The 18,928-nt window shown below is 48.1% G+C and overlaps 1 protein-coding gene across 1 annotated transcript in view; it reads right to left on the minus strand.

Moving 5' to 3' along the window:
- The window catches only part of CELF4 (CUGBP Elav-like family member 4), a 1,317,354-nt gene extending 1,300,566 nt beyond the window's left edge, over positions 1-16,788 (minus strand). The window contains exon 1 of the mRNA XM_078674731.1: positions 16,438-16,788. Within this exon, the coding sequence (XP_078530857.1) occupies positions 16,438-16,690 (253 nt within the window). The 5' untranslated portion in view covers positions 16,691-16,788. The remainder of the gene's footprint in view (positions 1-16,437) is intronic.
- Positions 16,789-18,928: the final 2,140 nt, after the last annotated feature.

Here is an 18,928-nt window from a genome sequence, read left to right on the forward strand (position 1 = left end):
CAACATCTTTTAGCAATGAAGGACTTAAATAACAGAATATCTAGTGTGTTGTAATGCTTTGTCCACTCCTGTCCTCTTTGGTATGTGTAGATACGCGCACCCCATGTCTACACACCTTGATACTTAGCCAGAGTTCACTAAAGTGACTAGTGAGCCGGGTAGAATGTATGCATTGCAAAATCACCACGGTTACTTTATATACTGCCCAAACTGACGCACGGATGTCACTGTCATTTAACGTCATGTTCTAGTCTAACCAATTAGCGGTGCTTAATTTGAGCCGGTGGTTTCGGATGCTCGGCACACGGCAGAACAGCACAGTACCCTGCTTCCTCTCTCTCCACGTGTAGGGTGTCATGGTTAGTACTTGGGTTTGTAATAGGCCGCGCTAGTAGGACCAATATGGCTGGTGCAAGCTGCCTCCTGGCGAGAGCCCCGGCACTTCTTTTTTCACAAATTAACCACTACCTCCCAGATTCTTGATAACCGTGCACCATTTAGTTTCCTAAAGTCCCCATCTTGCCTACTTCCGTCGTGCGACATATTTCTAGTTATTTCAGTAAAAGGACACATATTTCAGTAAATGGACAGGTGTATCAACAACTCTCTGGTTTACCTATCGAGGGACAGGGCTCCGGAGGAGGGGCCACAGCTGTGCGTATAAGGGCTCCTTCAGATTAAAGGAAATGTAACAGGTCTCACTGGCAATGGCAAGCTCAAGACAATGCAGATGTGCACAATTTGCAACTGTGTTAAAATCTGAATTTGTTTTGTAAGAAGAGGTCGCTTTAGAAGGTTGAGTATTTTAAACCACGGTCGACATCAATGAATGCTTCTGTTTTTATGCTCTTTTCAAATATCAGAATACAATGCACCTGACATGATCAGTTTTAGTGGCCTGTTTACAGACGTTGAATTGTACTTTACACATACCACTCCCCTTTCTTCTGTTTTGTCTTTGTTTAGGGTTCCCCCCATACCCTTCTCTATCTATGTTACTCCCCGATTTATAGACTGCAGTGGAGGCGTAGGATTAATGTGCCAAGACTTTTTGGAGACACGTCACATGTTTGTAATGATTATGTGAATATACCCTAGAACGTTGTACGTTCACCCCTAATCTATCTCTTTGTCAAACTGTTTAAATAGTTTGAATACGCAATAAAGAAATACAACATTTTAAAAAGTGCCTTTTCTGTTATTTTTTATGCAAATAATAGACACCATGATGTCAGCCCACTTAATTAAGCATTTCCACATAGAAGCACGACCCGCTTCAGGTGCAATGGTCACAGTTCATCAACGTCGAATGTGTAAATATTGGCTATGCATCCGTCTACTATAGTCTTTCTATATTCAATGGGTTGCTGTAATGCGCTCTAGTAATAACAGCATTATATTTTACAATTTCTATATTAACCACTATTTTACCTCAACACCATATGATGGGCCTGTCCCTAGACACCAATTTGTTACAATTGGCAGCGATTCAGTCAAAGGGCTACAAATGCTGAAAAATATTAATACAGAGTGAAAAAGTCAGCAGGGAATACCTCCGTGCCTCTAATAAATTGCGGTGCAAAATATGTCAGGGGTGTTCCTCGTCGCCATATCGTCATCAATGGATGCTTTACTGCAATCAACCCCCAGGGGTGCAGTCAGTCTGATGTGACTCTCAGCCAATCAGTGTAGACCTCCCCTGAACTGGAAGCACACACAGACCGTCATGAGACTGTCATGAACTCTAGCAATTCCTAGAACATAAACCAACCTGCGAAATCACATGGTTTTCTTTATAGCCTAAAAATAATTTAGAATGTATACTGATATTGTATCCTTGCTAGTGACAAAACGTATTTGTGATGCCCTCGCCCATTGTGCTACATCGCTGCTGGCGTGTGTGCAGCTATCCCAGTAGCATGACACACTGAGCATCGGTTGCTATTAATAGTTGTAAAAAATCATGACTGGACAGGTTGGTGAATCAAGGAACTTTTCCATTTGAAAATTCTAGGGTTGTTCTAAGAGGTTATTATATGTTCAATGCACCGTTATATAGTCAGACACCTACGCCTGAGAGAGAAAACGTTGTTTATTTAGACCATAGTCTTTAAACACAATAGGAACCCAAGTAACGGAGACAATATAAATTCTATAGCAAATAATTTACTAATAAAACACTTTTGTCAAATGGCATCCTCATACAATCATAATTCATTATACACAGTTTATAAATGCACCTCAAACTATTAAAAACTCACATTAATGGGAAAGGCCTAAAATAAATTAAGATTGACGCCCCTCCTTTAATTTCTCCTTTGCAAAATCGTTTATGGCTTTCAGATATTTTCTCATAGCGATTGCAATGTCAAGAGATGGCATTTCCGTAAGTAAAAAGACCGCTTGGGCAAGGAAGCTTATGTGAAACACAATCATATTCAACCTGAACATATCATGAGCATCATTATGTCGCACATTACTCCAACGCCTGCACCGCTCACACTGCACTGTGACCCCCACACAGAGGGTTGTGTCCTTCCACGCAGGAGCCTGCCTCCAAAACATACGTAATTCAACTATCTACCACTGATGTGGCAGAAGACGTAAATTTGCCCCACCCTTTCACACACACCTGTTTATTATCTCTTCTTAACTGATCTGTCCATAAAGCTCTTTATGGCAGGGCACCTAACTATATGAAATCACGTTTGCTTCCCTATAGACCGGGAAGGTTGCTTAGATCTGCAGAAGCCTTCCTCCTTGTCCAGCCACGCTGTAGACTGACTACTGTGGGAGGTCGTGCTTTCTCGAATACTCTTCCAGCTCTGTGGAATAAATTGCCATTGGAACTGCGGAAAGACACTAAGCTAATGTCTTTCCGAAAGAAATTAAAAACGTTGCTCTTTCAGCAAGCGTGGGATCGTCCTTAATTTGTAACCAGCTGTCTCCTTCTAAATCGCCTAGCGGACCCTGTCAAAGCGCTTAGAGACCTCTGGGTTATAGTGCGCTATATAAATCAAATAAATAAATAAATAAATCTGTGGTGCGTTATGCACATGAAAATATCATCTTACCTATGGGGTAAGAGACGGAGGTGTCATTTTGAAGACCCAATAATTACTTTAAGCAAGGCTACACCCAACAGTTGCCCAGAACAATGACGCGTTTAAAGGTCTTAGGCTTAATATAAATTATTCATTGTGACCTAACCGATGAAATTGTGCTTTTACGATCAGTTTGTACATAGATTGAATAAAGATTTGAATTGAATTGACTCTAATTCTCTGCTGTGGACATGAGCAATCATAATACAGGTACAACCATCAAAATATGACACATATTGCAGAAATGTGATTATCAAACACATGAGATGGACGGCACTGCTGTGTATAATTGTTCTGTTGGTTAGAAAGTGTTCCCCAATATGTAATATGACAGCTTTTTCTACTGTATTTGGAGAAACTGATTTACAAACATACTGTTCTGCAGGCAGAGTGCGTTTAGGTAGTGATTGATTAGGGTTTAGTATGGCTTTTCAAGTTGTTTCTGTTGCATATATGATTTTGCTTGTGGTGGGTATCTTTACAAGCGTCATACTTACACCTAGTAACCCCCCCAGGCTAGCTCAAATTTGTGCTCTCGGTGGACATTTTCTAAACCCTAGAACAACAGCCTCTGAAAATCCTCAAACTCTGCTAATTGGCTTCAGAATTTAGACAGAAACTGTCCAAGAGGGCTCTAAAGTCGCCATTTTGGACAAACCACACATCCGTGGTCAGAGCAGACGGGCAAACCTAACTGCCCTAGTCTTGATCTCCCGTCCACAGCTGCTCCTTGTGCTTGGTGTTTTGTTTTGTGCCCTTTTATAGGTCAACTGGACACCAACCACCCTCAGCTGTGCGTCAATTGTTGCACCTCCCCTTCCAAGGCACTTGGGTTCTGTCTCCAGTGAACTGGGCTTTGTGCTATTTTCCAGGAAGAAACTTGTAAAAAAACACACAACTCTTCTATGGCCAATAGATTAAATAAAACATATTCTGAATAATATCACGTGTAGGTGACCTTGTCAGTGTGAGGGACTCTGGTGTGGGGTCTGGTTCATTGGCAACGTGTGTTTCAGGTCTGACATTTCATTTCATAGCGCTTTTCCAGGGTTTGTTCTACATAATAAACCATTAATACTTGAGGAATGAATGAAAAGTTGATATCACGCACGTTCCACTAATGTTTGTTAGTTAATCAACGCGCAAGCTGATAGAACCATGTTAAAAAATGAGTTACCCTTTAGCTCGAGAGAAACCTAATGCTAGTCAGAATGTTTCTGGATGGAGCCTCCCGGCCAGAGAGATGCTTGTAATAATATACAATAAACTCGGGTACAAACTGTGGGGTCAAATTACTAAGGAACTGTGTTGCGCTAGCGTGACGCAAGTCATCACAAGGCAACAAATGTCAATAAGTGGGATTTGCCTGGCCACACAAAGCCACTTTGCCTGACTTACTAAATGCAAAGTAACACAGGCACATAGTGGTGCCATGCATTACTTTACATAGGGTAGGCGTTACATGGGTGGAGCATACTCGTCTCCATGTATACGCCCATGTATTTTGATGCAAACCCGGATTTGCAAAGACTCGTAAACCTGAGTTTGCGCCAAAATGGTGTGCCTACCCGACAGAGGCAGAACGAGGAGTAGTATCTTTATTTCTCCTCATTATGTCCTCTCTCCATGTGTGCTCCATTTTAATCCCTTGCCTTCTCCCGTTGGCCCACTACCTCCCTAGTGCTGCCGTCGGCCAATGGCTGATGGAGCCCCGCCCACCCTTTAGAACGCCCGCACAGCGGCGGAAAAACTGCAGCGGTTAAGGCGTTAAAGAACTCTTGCAAAGAGGAATGTGCCTCAAAGGATTGTTTTTGTGGAAGAAGGCGACCCTTTCTGCATAAAAACAAACCTGCCCGTAATGCCGGCACCGCTGCACCACAGTGCAAGGGAGCCTTCGTTGGCGCTATGCAGCCTCATGTTCGCCAGTGCAGGGAGAGAAGTAAAGAGCGTCATATCTTAATAGATATCATGCCTGGACCTCTCGCCCATTCCCTCAGCGCAGTGCAGCATCCTGCCCCGCTGCACTGTGTTGCATTATTTCTGGGTAAATCGGCCCCACAGTATTTTTTTATCTCTTCTGCTTCACTCACCCATCACTTTTGCTTGTCTTTCTCTCCGTTTATTTTTATATGGACCATTTTCTCTCTCTCTCAAACATGCACTCACACAGACCCACACACAGAAACCCACACACACTCCCTCCCTACATCCTTTCCTCTTTTTCTCATTTTCTCTCTCTCTCTTTCTCTTGGTGTCCCTCTTTCATTCTTTTTCACTTTCTTATCCTTTTTCTCCTTCCTTTTCTCCTCTGATTCCTCTTTCCCTTTCTATTGCTCATCCTCTTTAGCTCTCTGCTTGTCTTTCTCATCCTCTCTTTCTTAGTTTCGCTTTCTTTTTCTTTCTCTTTTTCTTTCTCTTTTTCTTTCTCCTTTCTCTTTCTTTCTCTTCCTCTTTTTTCTTCTTCTAATCCTTCAACCTCTTTCTCTTTTTCCTTCTCTTTCGTCTCTTCTTTTTCTCTTTCTCTTTTTCCTCATCTTTCTCTTTATTTTCCTTCTTTATCTAAATCATCCTTTCACTCTTTCTCTTAGATTGTCACCCTTCCTCTCTCCATTCACTTGGCATCTTTATCCTTTTTTGTCTCTGTATCGTTGCCTCTTTCTTTTACTATTTTCTTTGCTTTTCTCTCTCTCTCTCCTCCATTTTCCTCTCACTATCTTTGCTTATCTCATTATATCCCCCTATTTCTAGGCCATACTTTATCTTTTTATGTGTCTGCCCCCTATCTCTATCTCTTCCTCTCTCCCTCTCTCTCTCGGCCCCCTCTGTCTCCCTCTCTCTAGACAAACACACATGCATCAAAAATAAACACTACACTTAGTGGATTTAATTCCATATCGTTCTTATCTATATCTTTACCTTGGGTGTTTGCCTCTAATTTCCATCGCAGCCCGTGCCACGAGCATGCCAAGTCTAACTCAAATGCAATTATCTGCTGTCAGCACCGCGCTTAATTAGAAAAGGGTCCTGTTGAAATCTGATTGGTTGACAACAGCATTCTGTGTTCACATGCGGGATCTGTCACACGAGCTGTCACTCTCTCACGAGAAGACGGCGGTGGAGGCTTCCACGCAGCACTCAGTGCCTGCCTCGGCCCCAGAAGAATATTTTGCTCGGGCACGAAGCCAAGAGGAGACAAACCAACACTACAAGGCAATCTCATCCGAGAAAAAAACATCAATAACACTGAATAAAATATAAAAACCCTAAACATGTTCTCAATGCTATGTATTAGATTAGGTCTCTAACGGGAACATTTCAGGCTAACTCGCTGCAATATCAGAAATTCGCTGCCAAAGTGGTGGAAAGTCAAGTAATTGCCCTGTTTCGAAAAGAATAAATCAGTTATCCATAGACTACTTGTGGCCCCATTTAACCTGATTCGAACCAACTTAGTTTGCCAAGTAGCAGTGCTGAGAGAATCGAAGCTTAGACCCTGAGCCCAAGATCACACAACGTGAGCCAGGGGGGATTGGAACCCCTGTCTGCTGGTTGTTTAGTCAATCATTACCACCACTAGATCACTTCTTTGACCATCTCAATATTTAAGTGCAGACTTGGATTTTAGATTAGATTTTGACTGAGGCCCACATTCCATTACTGAAACACTTTCGTCATCGGCAAAAATACCAGAAATTAGCCCTACTATCGTGCAAGCCATATGGCCCGTGAAGACTGTCTCGTAAGAACCTATCTTCTGAAGGGAGAAGACATGCCAGGGGTGGGTGCTGTGTCAAAGAATTTTCAGCAATCCGAAATTCTCCAAAAGTTCAAATCTGTATCCAACAATCTCTAATTACAGACCGGTTGGGGTGCTCGCCAAACGACAGCACTGGAGCCTATGTGGAGGGGTGTTTCTTTTTTCATTCACCCCATACCTCCCATCCGTCAAACCGTGACGTCTACTCCCACCTACACTCTAACAAAGACCCCGGCTGTGCTCACTTCTTCCCTTTTTGTGATCTGTAGAGAGCTCCCTTGCTTCTTCAGTCTGCTCCACCCTATACATTAAACTTGTTGTGCTTGCTGAATTTATACCTAGGGATTTGTACAGCAGGACAACATGCTATTAAAATTAAAATAATTGTCCTTTGAAGTAAAATGTGCTGGAATGGATTCAAATAAAAACAAAAGGGTATTGAGGCATTTGTGATGTTTTCTTTCTTGTAAATTGGAGCTGTTTGACACTAAGACGTGATTACTCTACAGTATGTCCGTTTCTGGTGCTTTACACCATGTAGTAATGCTCAATTGTGGTTTTATGAAGGAGGGGAATTAAATTTCCTCTTTTAACGTGAATGAAAACCCCAGGCCAGGCAGGTGGACCACTGAAGAACCAGATCTGGTCACAGCGCAGGAACTCTGCTTGAGGTACAAGTCCGTGGCTTTACAGAGGTTTCTCTAGACCTCTGAAAGCTTTCGTTTCACCACACCAAGGTGTCGCACACTCACACCTGCTCTCGGGTGCCCTTCGCTGGTGACCCGTGGAGTTGCCTCACACACACCAGCGTGCACACTTTGAAGTGTCCTGGAGTCCGGAGAAATGAAAAGCTTACACACATGAAGAGAAATGTTGTAAGACATCCAAAATAAAGGAGAGATTCGCTGCCCTCCTGGACTTGTGAAATGCCCGGTGTTCTTTGAAAGGACATTAAAAAAGCCGTGTGAAAACCAAGAGCACAGTTGTGCTGCTCTGGGTGACCTTTAATTCCATCAGAAAATGTATGGAAAATGCAGCTGAAGAAAGACCTCGAGGGGCAGCGCCTAGAAGGAGCCGCACTCCTAGAACAAGAACAAGGTGTCCGGTGGGCTGCGCCGCACTCACAGCAGCGACCTCGTCAAGCTCTCTTCAAGAGAAGACAGGAAGGAGGAAGCAAGGCACCAGACGTCTGCTGCTGCTCCCCTGGGGTGTGGGAGGCCCCGGCACCCAGGTCTATCAAGCGCCCAGACTCCTCCTCTTCTAGGGACTAAAGACGCTCCTCTCCAAGCAACACCTCCCCCAAGTGTAACCGACTAGATGACCACCCCAGCAGGTGATCCCACGTATCCATCACTCCTCCCCTTCCCCTCCCCCACACTCTTGGACTCCTCCCATTGCCCCCACCTTTGTACAGCGATGCGCCTTAGTAGCGGGGGTTTCACAACAGAACAGATTCAGGACACAGAGAGGGATAGTGAATGTGTAGATAATCGAGGTGTGTAACCAAGGAGTCCAAGGCCTCGGGGTGTTGATCCTTAGAAAAGAAAGGCACGTTGAGCTCATTCAGACCTCGCTCTCCTGGGCCCATCATTCGGGTGACTGCATTACAGCCAGAACGTGGTCTCCAAACTGTGACACTGAGCCGTGTGATCTTGTACAGAATGCTTTCTGCCCCGGTGCGTACTGCGTGTCTATCGTGTCAAACAACATTAGCAGACTTCCTAGACTGTACCCCGGTATTTGCGCCTACAGAATCCTGCTGCAGCAGCTGGACTCTGCCTCAGCTTGTGCTCTTCGTCACCTGCCTGCATCCAGCATCGGCCTGCGTGTGATATCTCTCCAGTCTATTGAAAGGAACACACCTGAGCCAGGCGCCGTGCTCCTGTAGGGCGAGGCACCCGGACGCGGGCCTCCAGCTCTGCCTGTGCTCTGAGAGTGCGCTCTCCTTTCAGCACCCACATGCACGTCACGCCCCATCGAACTTTTAAAACCGAAGGTGGCATCAAATCTAGCGGTGGCGTAGAAGGTAGGTGTATACATTGCATGTTGCAGTCTGAACTTAGTAAATGATCATTTGTAGTGTACATTTGCAGTTGTGTCAACAGAAGCACGTGCCTGTTGGACACACCCAAGCCAGGCCAAGGGTCATCGAGTGAAGAGGACAAATCGTGTCCTCAGTATGACATCACCAACAATCACGGTTCAGGGATGTCCCTTTGTTTGATTTCTGCTTAGGGGCTGACATTATTTCCACATCATTCACTAGACGGCCCTTTAAAGCAACGAGAATCATGGGAACGCAGTGGTGCACACGGGTGTTCGGGGAATGAAACACGAGTGCAATAGTTGGGCCACATTCATCAGTCCGCCATTCATTGACCGGTTGTGGCCAAGTGCATTGTGATGTGTGTTGTGCCGCTAACAACAGGCGCGGGTGTAACACGGAACTGTCACCGTGTCATGGATTGTCACGTGATTGCCGTGTGTGTTGCGATAATAATTATCAGTCCACGTTGACCCGCGTGGGGTCAATGTCGAAGCGAGAAGCTTCACTCTATGAAACACCCGAGAGTGTTTTATGCCCCAGTGCCCATTCCAAGAGAGAAGAGGGGCACCCGTAATGCCAGTTCCGGGACTTCCACCTGCCACCCATTATAATACTTTTCCTGAAAATGCCAGTTTTGGAAAAGGCTGCATTTCTCGTGGATTGAACTCTCGTGGATTGAACTGCGACGAGGCCCGGCTTCCGCCTGCGCGCGCACCAGCACGCAAAGGCCGCTGAAACCTGCTGGGACACTCGTGTTTAGATAGCATTTAATTGATAAATATTATACTAAATGCCACTTAAAGCGGCCTTGGATGGCTGTGAGGCTAATGCATCGCTCTATTGCTGTCCAGAGAGCAGTAACCCCCTGCCTCCCAGTAATTCAGCCAGTAAGCATGCACTGCTCGGCTGGAGCAGCCTAGAGGCGCTCTGGACCTGTGCTGACCGTCTACCCCTGCCTCTGCCATGCCTACCCCTGCCCAGGAGCACTGGAAGCAGCGCACCAGGCCTGCGGGTGCCAGGTGCCATGGCACGCACAGGACTGGCCCTGCGCTATCACTGGTATATGTCATGCTAGCATGCCACCTTTGGGAGTTGCATGCATGCAGGCGCATTAAATAGTGCTAGGTACAGGAGGGCATCCGTGCCACATATGAGGTTTATATGGCAACAGCCAGTAAATGGCAGAAAGAGTTTGACATCCATTGAGCGGAGATATGTGGAAGGCGGTCTGTGTGATTGATGGCTTCAGCTTGCGTTTGTTGCAGTCATCAGGAACCCAACCATCCATGGATGATTGTTTCTGTGTCTTTAGTTTGTCTTTAGTTTCTGTATGGATTGGATGCCTCCCTGGGCACCCGACGTGCCCAACAATTCCACACTTCAAGGTGGAACTCGAGTGACGACACAAGACTTCACCTCCCAGAGGTCCATCTCCTTTATCCTAGGCTTGAAGAAGACGTCCTGGGGTTGATCATAGGGTTGAAAATGTACCCGTGCACTGCTCTCAATGACCTATAGAGGCCATAATGCTCTGGAGAACCGACACCTATAGACTGATGAGTCATGGCTCACTCTATAACTGGGTGCGCTAGGAAGTCACTGCTAGCAGCAGAAGCACTATAGAAAAAAAAACTGTTAAAAAGGCCTCTTCCCAGGAAACGCAGAATTTTGTGACACATTTTGGGGATTCACAGTAACAAAAATGTCGCTGGCAGCCCCAACTTTCCAAACCTTCTCCTTACCTAAAGCCGGTTCTGCTTTACTGCTCAACACTAGGAGCTCCAGCTACTTATAAGCCCTGTGTTTATTTAGAGAGTTCATTTGAGGCCCTGGGGTGAACTGAGATTTATCTGAGATCACACTATTTGCACTAGTGGGAAAGGAAGGATCACAACCCACTATTCTTGACATGACAGTTACAAATCGAGCACATGTCCTCTGTCCTCTTCACCCAACACGCCCCGCCCCCCTCTTTCTTCTTTTTGACCTCGTCCACCCACCGCGGCTGCCCACCCTTCGGCTGTCACGCGCTAAAAGGACTGAGATACGCCTTTGACTACAGCACATTGTATACAAGATTAATTCCATCAAATGTCAGCGTTTGCGTACGTCACTTTGTAAAGATCCCCAAAAGGCCGCCATTTTACCGTTGGGGGTGGCTGTGGTGGGGCATGGCGGCACATGGAAGGGCCTGCGGGTAGACCGAACTCTTCCCAACTCTGCAGCGCGCCTCGCAGGGGAGGCGGCAGCGAGAAGCCTTTCCTAGACCCTTCCCTATATTGAACTGGAAAATGAGTCGCCTCTCCGTTGTGAGTCCGTGGTGTGAGTTTTTTTCACCCACTGATACCTAGCAGGCGCGGTGGCTGTTATATTAGGTCGTGGACATATTTTTAATTCTTTTTTTCCCTTATTATGAAGGATGCAACCCTGTTTGCCACCATGTTGCCGATTAAAGAAAGGAGAAAGCCAAAACGACAGGCTTGTTCCCCGAGAGACTTGTCATGCTTCCCGCCAAATAGTAATTAATCACTTGTGGCAAGCAAGTCATTTTTGCAGTTGCCAGGGGCACTTTTTCATGATTAGGATTAGTTAATAAATCAGACGCGTCAGAGAGTGAACCGAGTGGAGTTTAAAGCGTGCTCGGAGGCGCGGAGCTCCCGGTAGCAGCCAGGGGTAGCGCGAGGGGCTTCCGAGGGGAGGCGTCACGCAGAGCTGGCCCCCTGCACAGCGCATGTTACACTCCCCCCCACCCCACAAACTCACTCGTCTCCACCACTATTTTGCTGATCTGGCAAACCGCAGCTTGCTTTCTTCAACGTCAGGCAGCTTAAAATCCACCAAATGTGTACTTTGAGGGCTGAAGCAGGGGGTTAATATATTCCTGAATTTCTGCTGATCTGAGAAGCATTTCACACGTTCTGCTTTTCAATCACCCGTCGCTTGCATTTACCCGGACCTTAATTTTCTGAAAGTTTCACGAACTAGGTAGGGCAAAGGTGACCGCTGTGCTCAGCAAAATACATTTAATGCCCAACCCTTCTGTCTTTTATGTAAAATAAATACAAACACGACCACAATGTAATGCACTGATCTTCAGTTGGGGTCAGACCCCTGCACTGCCCCGGACAACGAGCCTGTCTTTCTTGTCTCATCCTAGTTTAATAAGGAGGTGTGGACTGGTGGCTACAAGGCAGACTTTAGACTCGGTAAGCCGAGTTTAGAATCCCAGAACAATCATTACCCTACCTGTGTGATCCTCGTCAAGTCATTATGGTTACCGAACGTTCTTATAGCTGTGGAAACCCGGGAGTGCCTCTCGTATAGGGGGGTCAGTTCATTCACGCGTTCTACTTGTTCGACTGCATTACACCACCTTGTCCCAAGTTTGGCGCACCAAAGGCAACGGATCGGCCTTTCTTGTGAGGCGCTAGTCTCTCTAAACCAGTAATGGACTGGCTTGTGAATGCACCATCCGAAGGCAGCTTATATAACTGAGTAATTTTTAGTCCTGCATGCAGCCTGCACTTAGCAAGTTCACCATCCATACTGAACCACCCGCATATGTCAGATTGGTTGCCTTATAATATTAGCAATACTTTTTCCTACATGCATTCTTGTGCGCGTTGTTTTAGGCGTGGAATGCTTGTGATTTATACCTTGAATGTTGTTCCCTTTTTAGCACCTACTGTCCTTCGAAAGCTTTACATCTTGCACGCGTCTATGAGGGTATCCGGCGGAGTACATGGCAGAGGGGGGTCGGCACAATGGCTGCCTTGCACACGAGCAGAAAGCAATGTCGACACCCTCCCCAGACCAAAAAATAAATACAATAACACACTCGGCTTGGTCATGAAGGGAAAGAGCAGCACGATGAGCCCGCCTCAAAAAATAAAAGCTCACCACCCTATACTGTCCTTATCAATACATTTTCGTGTGGCATCCATAGAGGTCCCGCTCAGTGTGGGAGTGTAACTAGTTTCGGCAGGATTTTTCATAGTTTCGTTTGTAATGTGCTCCCCCTTTGTGTAACCACCGGTAGTAATGCACGTATAGTCAACGACGAGGAAAGGGAAACTTCGCTGTTAAGAATGCTCTCTGCGAGGGAACCTCTGAGTGAAACAAGCCCCGTGTGAAGAAACATGTATGCAGGGATCTCTCTAGAGAAGAAACTCTGTGCAGAAAGTTCTCTGTGAGGGAAGCTCTAAATGAGGGAAGCTAGGTGGGAAATCAAGCTCTCAGTTAAACAAAAAAGCTCAATGCGAGGGAAGCCCTCTGAGAAGAAAGCTTTCTGCATGCAGAGATTTCTCCGAGGAAAGCTCTCTCCGAGGAGATCTCTGTGGAAAAGGCTCTCAATGCGACGGAACCGCTCTGTGAGACAAGCTTCCTGGGAAAAAGCGTCTCTTCAATCCCTCTCATGCGGACCGATCCTTTCCGCGCTCTCAGTGCCGTCCCCTCTCTATGCCGCCCCCCCAAGCAGCTCCTGCTCCCCTGTAACTCTCGAGACCTTCGGCCCTGTGGTCCCCTTCACTCTCTGGTCGTAAATTTTAGTTATCAACAGATATATCATTTTTCCACCCCCACACAGTGCGCGCGGGCTTTTAACACGTGAGGCCCGAAATGGGATTTTGCTGCCGACACTGACTTTAAATGCCATCTATCTGGACAGCCCCCTCCCCCTGACCCTGACTTCCAGGGCCCCGAGCTGGACTGCTCCCACCCGGACCATGGCTTTCAGAACTACGGTCCTGGCAACCCTCCTCCTGCTAACCCTGCACCACCGCGGCACAGGCCCTGCTGGATCGGGCTTTCAGGGCTAGGAGTCCGGACAGCTCCATTTCAGCACCAGCGGCTGGGCAGCTCATGTTCCCTGCCTGACCATGGCCTTCAGAATAAGGGGCCTCCACAGCCCCCCTCCCCTGACTTCAGCACCGTTATCCGGATAGACCCATACTGATTCTGGCTTTCAGCACAACCGGCCTGTACAGCTCCTTGATGATTGTGGCTGTCAGTCCTTCAGTGATGCTGCTACCTTCCTGCTGACACTGACATCAGCACCACTTTCCGGGAAAGCTCCCTATTGATTCTGGCTTTCAGCACCATTGAAGTGGACAGCTCCCTACCCGCTATCCCTGACTTCAGCACCACTACCCGGACAGCTCCCTACCCGCTAACCCTGACTTCAGCACCACTATCCGGACAGCTCCCTACCCGCTAACCCTGACTTCAGCACCACTATCCGGACAGCTCCCTACCCGCTAACCCTGACTTCAGCACCACTATCCGGACAGCTCCCTGCATATTCAGCCTGGACGGATCTCTAATGATTCTGTCTTTCAGCACCATTGAAGTGGACAGCTCCCTACCCGCTAACCCTGACTTCAGCACCACTACCCGGACAGCTCCCTCTTTATTCTGCCTGGACGGATCTCTATGATTCTGGCTTTCAGCACCATGGTCCTGGACAGCTCTCTATTCCCGCTGATCCTGACTTCTGCACCACTATTCAGACAGCTCTCTGTCGATTCTGCCTGGACATTCTGCCTTTCAGAACCATGGCCCTGGACAGCTCCCTGCTGAATCTACCTTTCAGCACTGCGGGCCTGGACAGCTCCCCTCGCATAATTAGTTTTCAGGACCCGTTTTGCGGACAGCAAGGTTTTCACACACCTCCTCCTTATATAGCACTGAGACGGGGGAAGGGGTGCGCCTGGCTGGTATTCTCCCACTCACATTGAAGTCTAGCGGCTGTTGTGGGCACAAGTGTCTCCACTGACTCATGCAGGCTTGTACTATCCATGTGGGGGCGGGGATGAGCCCTTCCTGCTGCCGCGCTACAGAACCACACACCTACACAAAACATCTTGAAGTCTGGCTGCTACAAAGGTGGCAGCTACTTCCTCCTCCCACACAGGTTTCCAGAATAGACAGTGGCACCGATGCATTCCTTGTCACACACGAACTTTTGGCACCTATAGTGTGCCAGCTGTCTCTTCTAGCTTCGTCTTTTAGTAACACTAGGCTAGACAGCTCCCTGGCCCTGCTGTACAAGACTGCACGTGTGGGCCGCTGTCCGCTTGACTGAGCAGGGTCCTGCAGACTGGCCTCTCTCACCATCCTCCCCTGGCATTCTCACCTCCCGCGAGAACAGCTTCCTCCTTCCAACCTACTATTTAGTAGGGAGTACAGTACTGCCCCCCTCCTCCCCCGGTAGGTATTCAGTATCACTTTATCTCTTTCCACCGTGGCAAGCAGCTGCTACTATCACCCTGGCATTCGGTACCCCTCGAGTGAACAGCTCTTACTTGCACCCTGGGTATTCCGCACTACCCAGGCAACTTGCTCCTACTCCCACCCTCGCATTCAGCATCACCCAGGTGAACTGCTCCTATTTCCACCCTGGCATTCAGCACCGGTGATCTGCTGCAATGTACGCCCTGGCATTCAGCACCACACAGGTGAACAGCTACCTACTTCCACTCTGACAATCAGCACCACCCAGACACACATCTCCCTCGCCCGCTCTGACAGTGTGCACACAGCTCCTTACTTCCATCCTGGCATTCCTCACCACCTAGACTGGCAGCTCCTTATCTTCCACAATGGCATGCAGCTCCTCCCAGGAGAACAGCTCCTACTTCCACCCCAGGTTTATACCGCCAATCCGACGAACAGCAGCTCATTCCACCCTGACAATCAGAGCCACCCAGGGGGAAAGATCCTACTTCCACCCTGGCATTCAGCATCGGCGAATAGCTGCTATTCCCACCCTGACATTAAGCACCACTCAGGTGAACAACTCCCTACTTCCACCCTGGCACCCAGGACCACACACAGCTCACTACTGCCACACTGACATTCAGGCACAATGCTCCCTACTTCAAGCCTGCCATTCCACACCACTTAGACTGCCAATTTCTTCCTTCCACAATGGTATTTAGCACCACCAAGGAAAACACTTCCTACTTCCCATCCTAGCATTCAGCACCACTCAGGCGAACAGCTCCTACTTCCACCCTGGCATTCAGCATCAATCGGCAAACAACTCCTACTTTCAGCCTGGCATTCAGAGGCACCCTGGCACACACCTCCCTTCGTTCCCCCTGGCATTCAGGACCAATCGAGCGAACAGCTCCATCCCGCTTCCTGCCATTCAGCCCGACTTGGCCGGACAGCTCCCTGGTACGGAGCCTGACATTCAGCACCACGCGAGCGGACAGCTCCCGCTTCCCGCTCCCGCTGTCACCCAGAGCACCGCGGTGGACAGCTCCCGCTCCACATTCACCCCGACTTCCAGCACCACTCGACCGGACAGCTCCCTAGGAGCGCTTTCCTGCCTCCCACAACCACAGAGTGCCACTGCCTTCGCCCCACTGACTCCCAGCTCCTCCAGGCTGGACAGCCCAATTGTCCTCCTAGACTTCCTCAGGTTGGCTCCCCACATCCCCGACCGCACCTCTCGTTCCCCTGCCCCGTCTCCCGTCCCGGGTCGACTCCCATGACAAGTTGCATCCGGCGGAGCTCCCCCTCACCTTTGTGCATGCCGGTGAACCTGTCCTTCAGCACGGTCAGCTCGTAGATCTTGCCGAACTCCTCGAAGAGGGGCTTGAGGTCCTTCTCGTCCAGGTTGCGCGGGATCTGCCCGATGAAGAGCTTAATGGCATCGTGGTCCTTCATGGGGATGGTGGAGCCGGGGCTGTGGCTCAGCCCGTTCATGTGCCCGTTGGCGCCGGGGTTGTTGCTCTCGGGCTGCCCGTTCGCTAACGTGGCCATCTTTATATACATAGAGGACGCGGGGTCTGCCTGCTCTGCCTGCACGCTCTGGCTGCCTCTGCCTGCCTCTGCCCGCCGCTCCCGCACACATGCACTCACTGCACGCTCCCGCTCCCTGCTCTGGACGCGATTTTTTTTGTTACATTGAACAGACAGGATCTGTGTCCTTTCTGTTTAAACAGGCTGGGTGGGATCATGTGGCTGGCAGGCTGGAGGGGGGGATCCCGGAGGCCTTCTCCAGTCTACGGTTCTGCACATCGCCCTGCCTCCTCTCCGGCCCCCGGACAGACGCAGTGGTATCTCCCAGCAGCCCTGGGCTATAAATATAACCGGGCAGGGAGCCAGTCCACCTCCATTGTGCTAGCAGAGCAGGGGTCTGTGGCGCTGCACAGCAGCAACCATCACCGTGTGTCCAAGATACATTTTATTTTTATTTATTGCTTTACAGATTTTCTTTGTTTCCAATGGGTATCAGGACAGGGAGCTTCGTTTGCCCCCGTTTTCCCAATCACCAGCCTCTTGCACCCCTTGCCTTTCCTTTCTTTAATGTTTGTTTTAACACTGTGTGCTTTTTAACGCCGTCCCGTACGCGGGCTGTGATTAAAGGAGATGCTTTCTTTCCCCCATTTTCCTTTTGTTTCACAGTCCTGCCCTGTGCCGCCGCACATGGACAGTATAACACCGCCCCCGAGCCCGCCGCTCCGAAGCCAGCAGCCTGTCCCTTGCCTCACTCTGTCACCTCTGAAATACAAATGTTGACAACTCACCGCCCGGGCCACAGCAAGCCGGGCGCACTGAAAAGCTATCCAACAAAAACGGCACCGTGAGAGCCACCCCACGCTTTCATAGTACACACGGTGCACCCCTTAGCTTCTGCAACACCCTCCTCTAGATTAATAGTGTTTTACGTCCAACGGGACCGCCCACTTGTTTGTTCCCGGTCATAGAACAGGGACACGCGCTAATCGTTGCATTAACGTACACAGTGTTCTGAGAGGACCCACGCCGCTCACAGCAGTAAATCCATGTTTCGGTTTGTGGTGACAGGTGATAGCTCCCCCTAGAGTCCGGGCCGCGCCAGTGCCTCAAACCACGTTATTACCTTTATGAATCCACAAAATGTTATTGTGTGTTAGATATGAGCGCAGAAAGAGCAACGCTCGAGTATGTCCAGACGGCGGAAAATGGACATGACAAAAAAGCGTTATTGGCTCCCACTGTGGGATCCCACAAGAGCCCTTTTTTATTGTAAATAGCAAACAACCTGTCTCGTTTTCTCTTTATAGTTACTTTGCAGCATTTCTCAAAGGCATCTCTGCAATATGGGTTTCCAATAGACCTATTTTAACCCGTTCTTTGAAAATATGTGTATCCTGTATATATGATTATAACTTTGGTGCGGGTTGATGACTCTTTATAAAACTTTACACAAAAAAGTTCCTTCCTCAAAAGTATTGGGGTGATCCATCCACTGGGGGGAGAGAAAGGGGGGGGGGTCAGTGGGGGTCCCAAAACGCATTTCCTCCACATGATTTACTGAAGGAAACTTGAACAGGGAAACAGCCAAAACAGCTGAACGAAATTACACCCAATTTGGCAGGAGGACAGATCTTGACACAGAAAGTGTGCTTTTGTGATTTGGTGTAAATCTGTTCAGTAGTTTTGAGTAATTAAGGCTCAACATTCGTGTAGATGTAGTGACGCAGTACCTTCGTGGTACTAATGCAGAGTTCAGCGGTACAACAAGCTCAAAACACATGATCTGATTGGTTGGCTGCTACCTAAAGAAAATGTTTCAACCGCCATTCTATGACTCGGTTGATTAGGCCCCTGTGTCGTAGGCAATAAAAAAATCAGGAATATGGTGAAAGGTAGTAATACCCTTACCCGTGGACAACCTCGATAATATATTTTTTTAGGTGCATTTATTATAGTAGTACTACAGCACAGCACCCTCCAGTGAAAATTAATTTAAGAACCATGGTACCACAGCACAGCTTAAAAGAGTGGGGGCCGTGGTGCGCTTAAAGACAATGAGGTTTGGCCAGTAATTGAGGGGTGAAGCAACCATGGGGGGTTGGACACGAATATACATCGTTATAATGCAGTCTTTTCCCCCAAAGGAAATTAAAACATGGTCGTTACAACAACCGCATTGTAATTCCGCATACCATTACCCCGCAAGTCGTAACAACAACTTGCGGAGGGGGGTCGCTGGATATTGGAATAGTATAATTTTCTATTCCAACT

The sequence above is a fragment of the Lissotriton helveticus genome, chromosome 2_1 (genome assembly GCF_964261635.1).
Source record: "Lissotriton helveticus chromosome 2_1, aLisHel1.1, whole genome shotgun sequence".
Taxonomy (NCBI): Eukaryota; Metazoa; Chordata; class Amphibia; order Caudata; family Salamandridae; genus Lissotriton; species Lissotriton helveticus.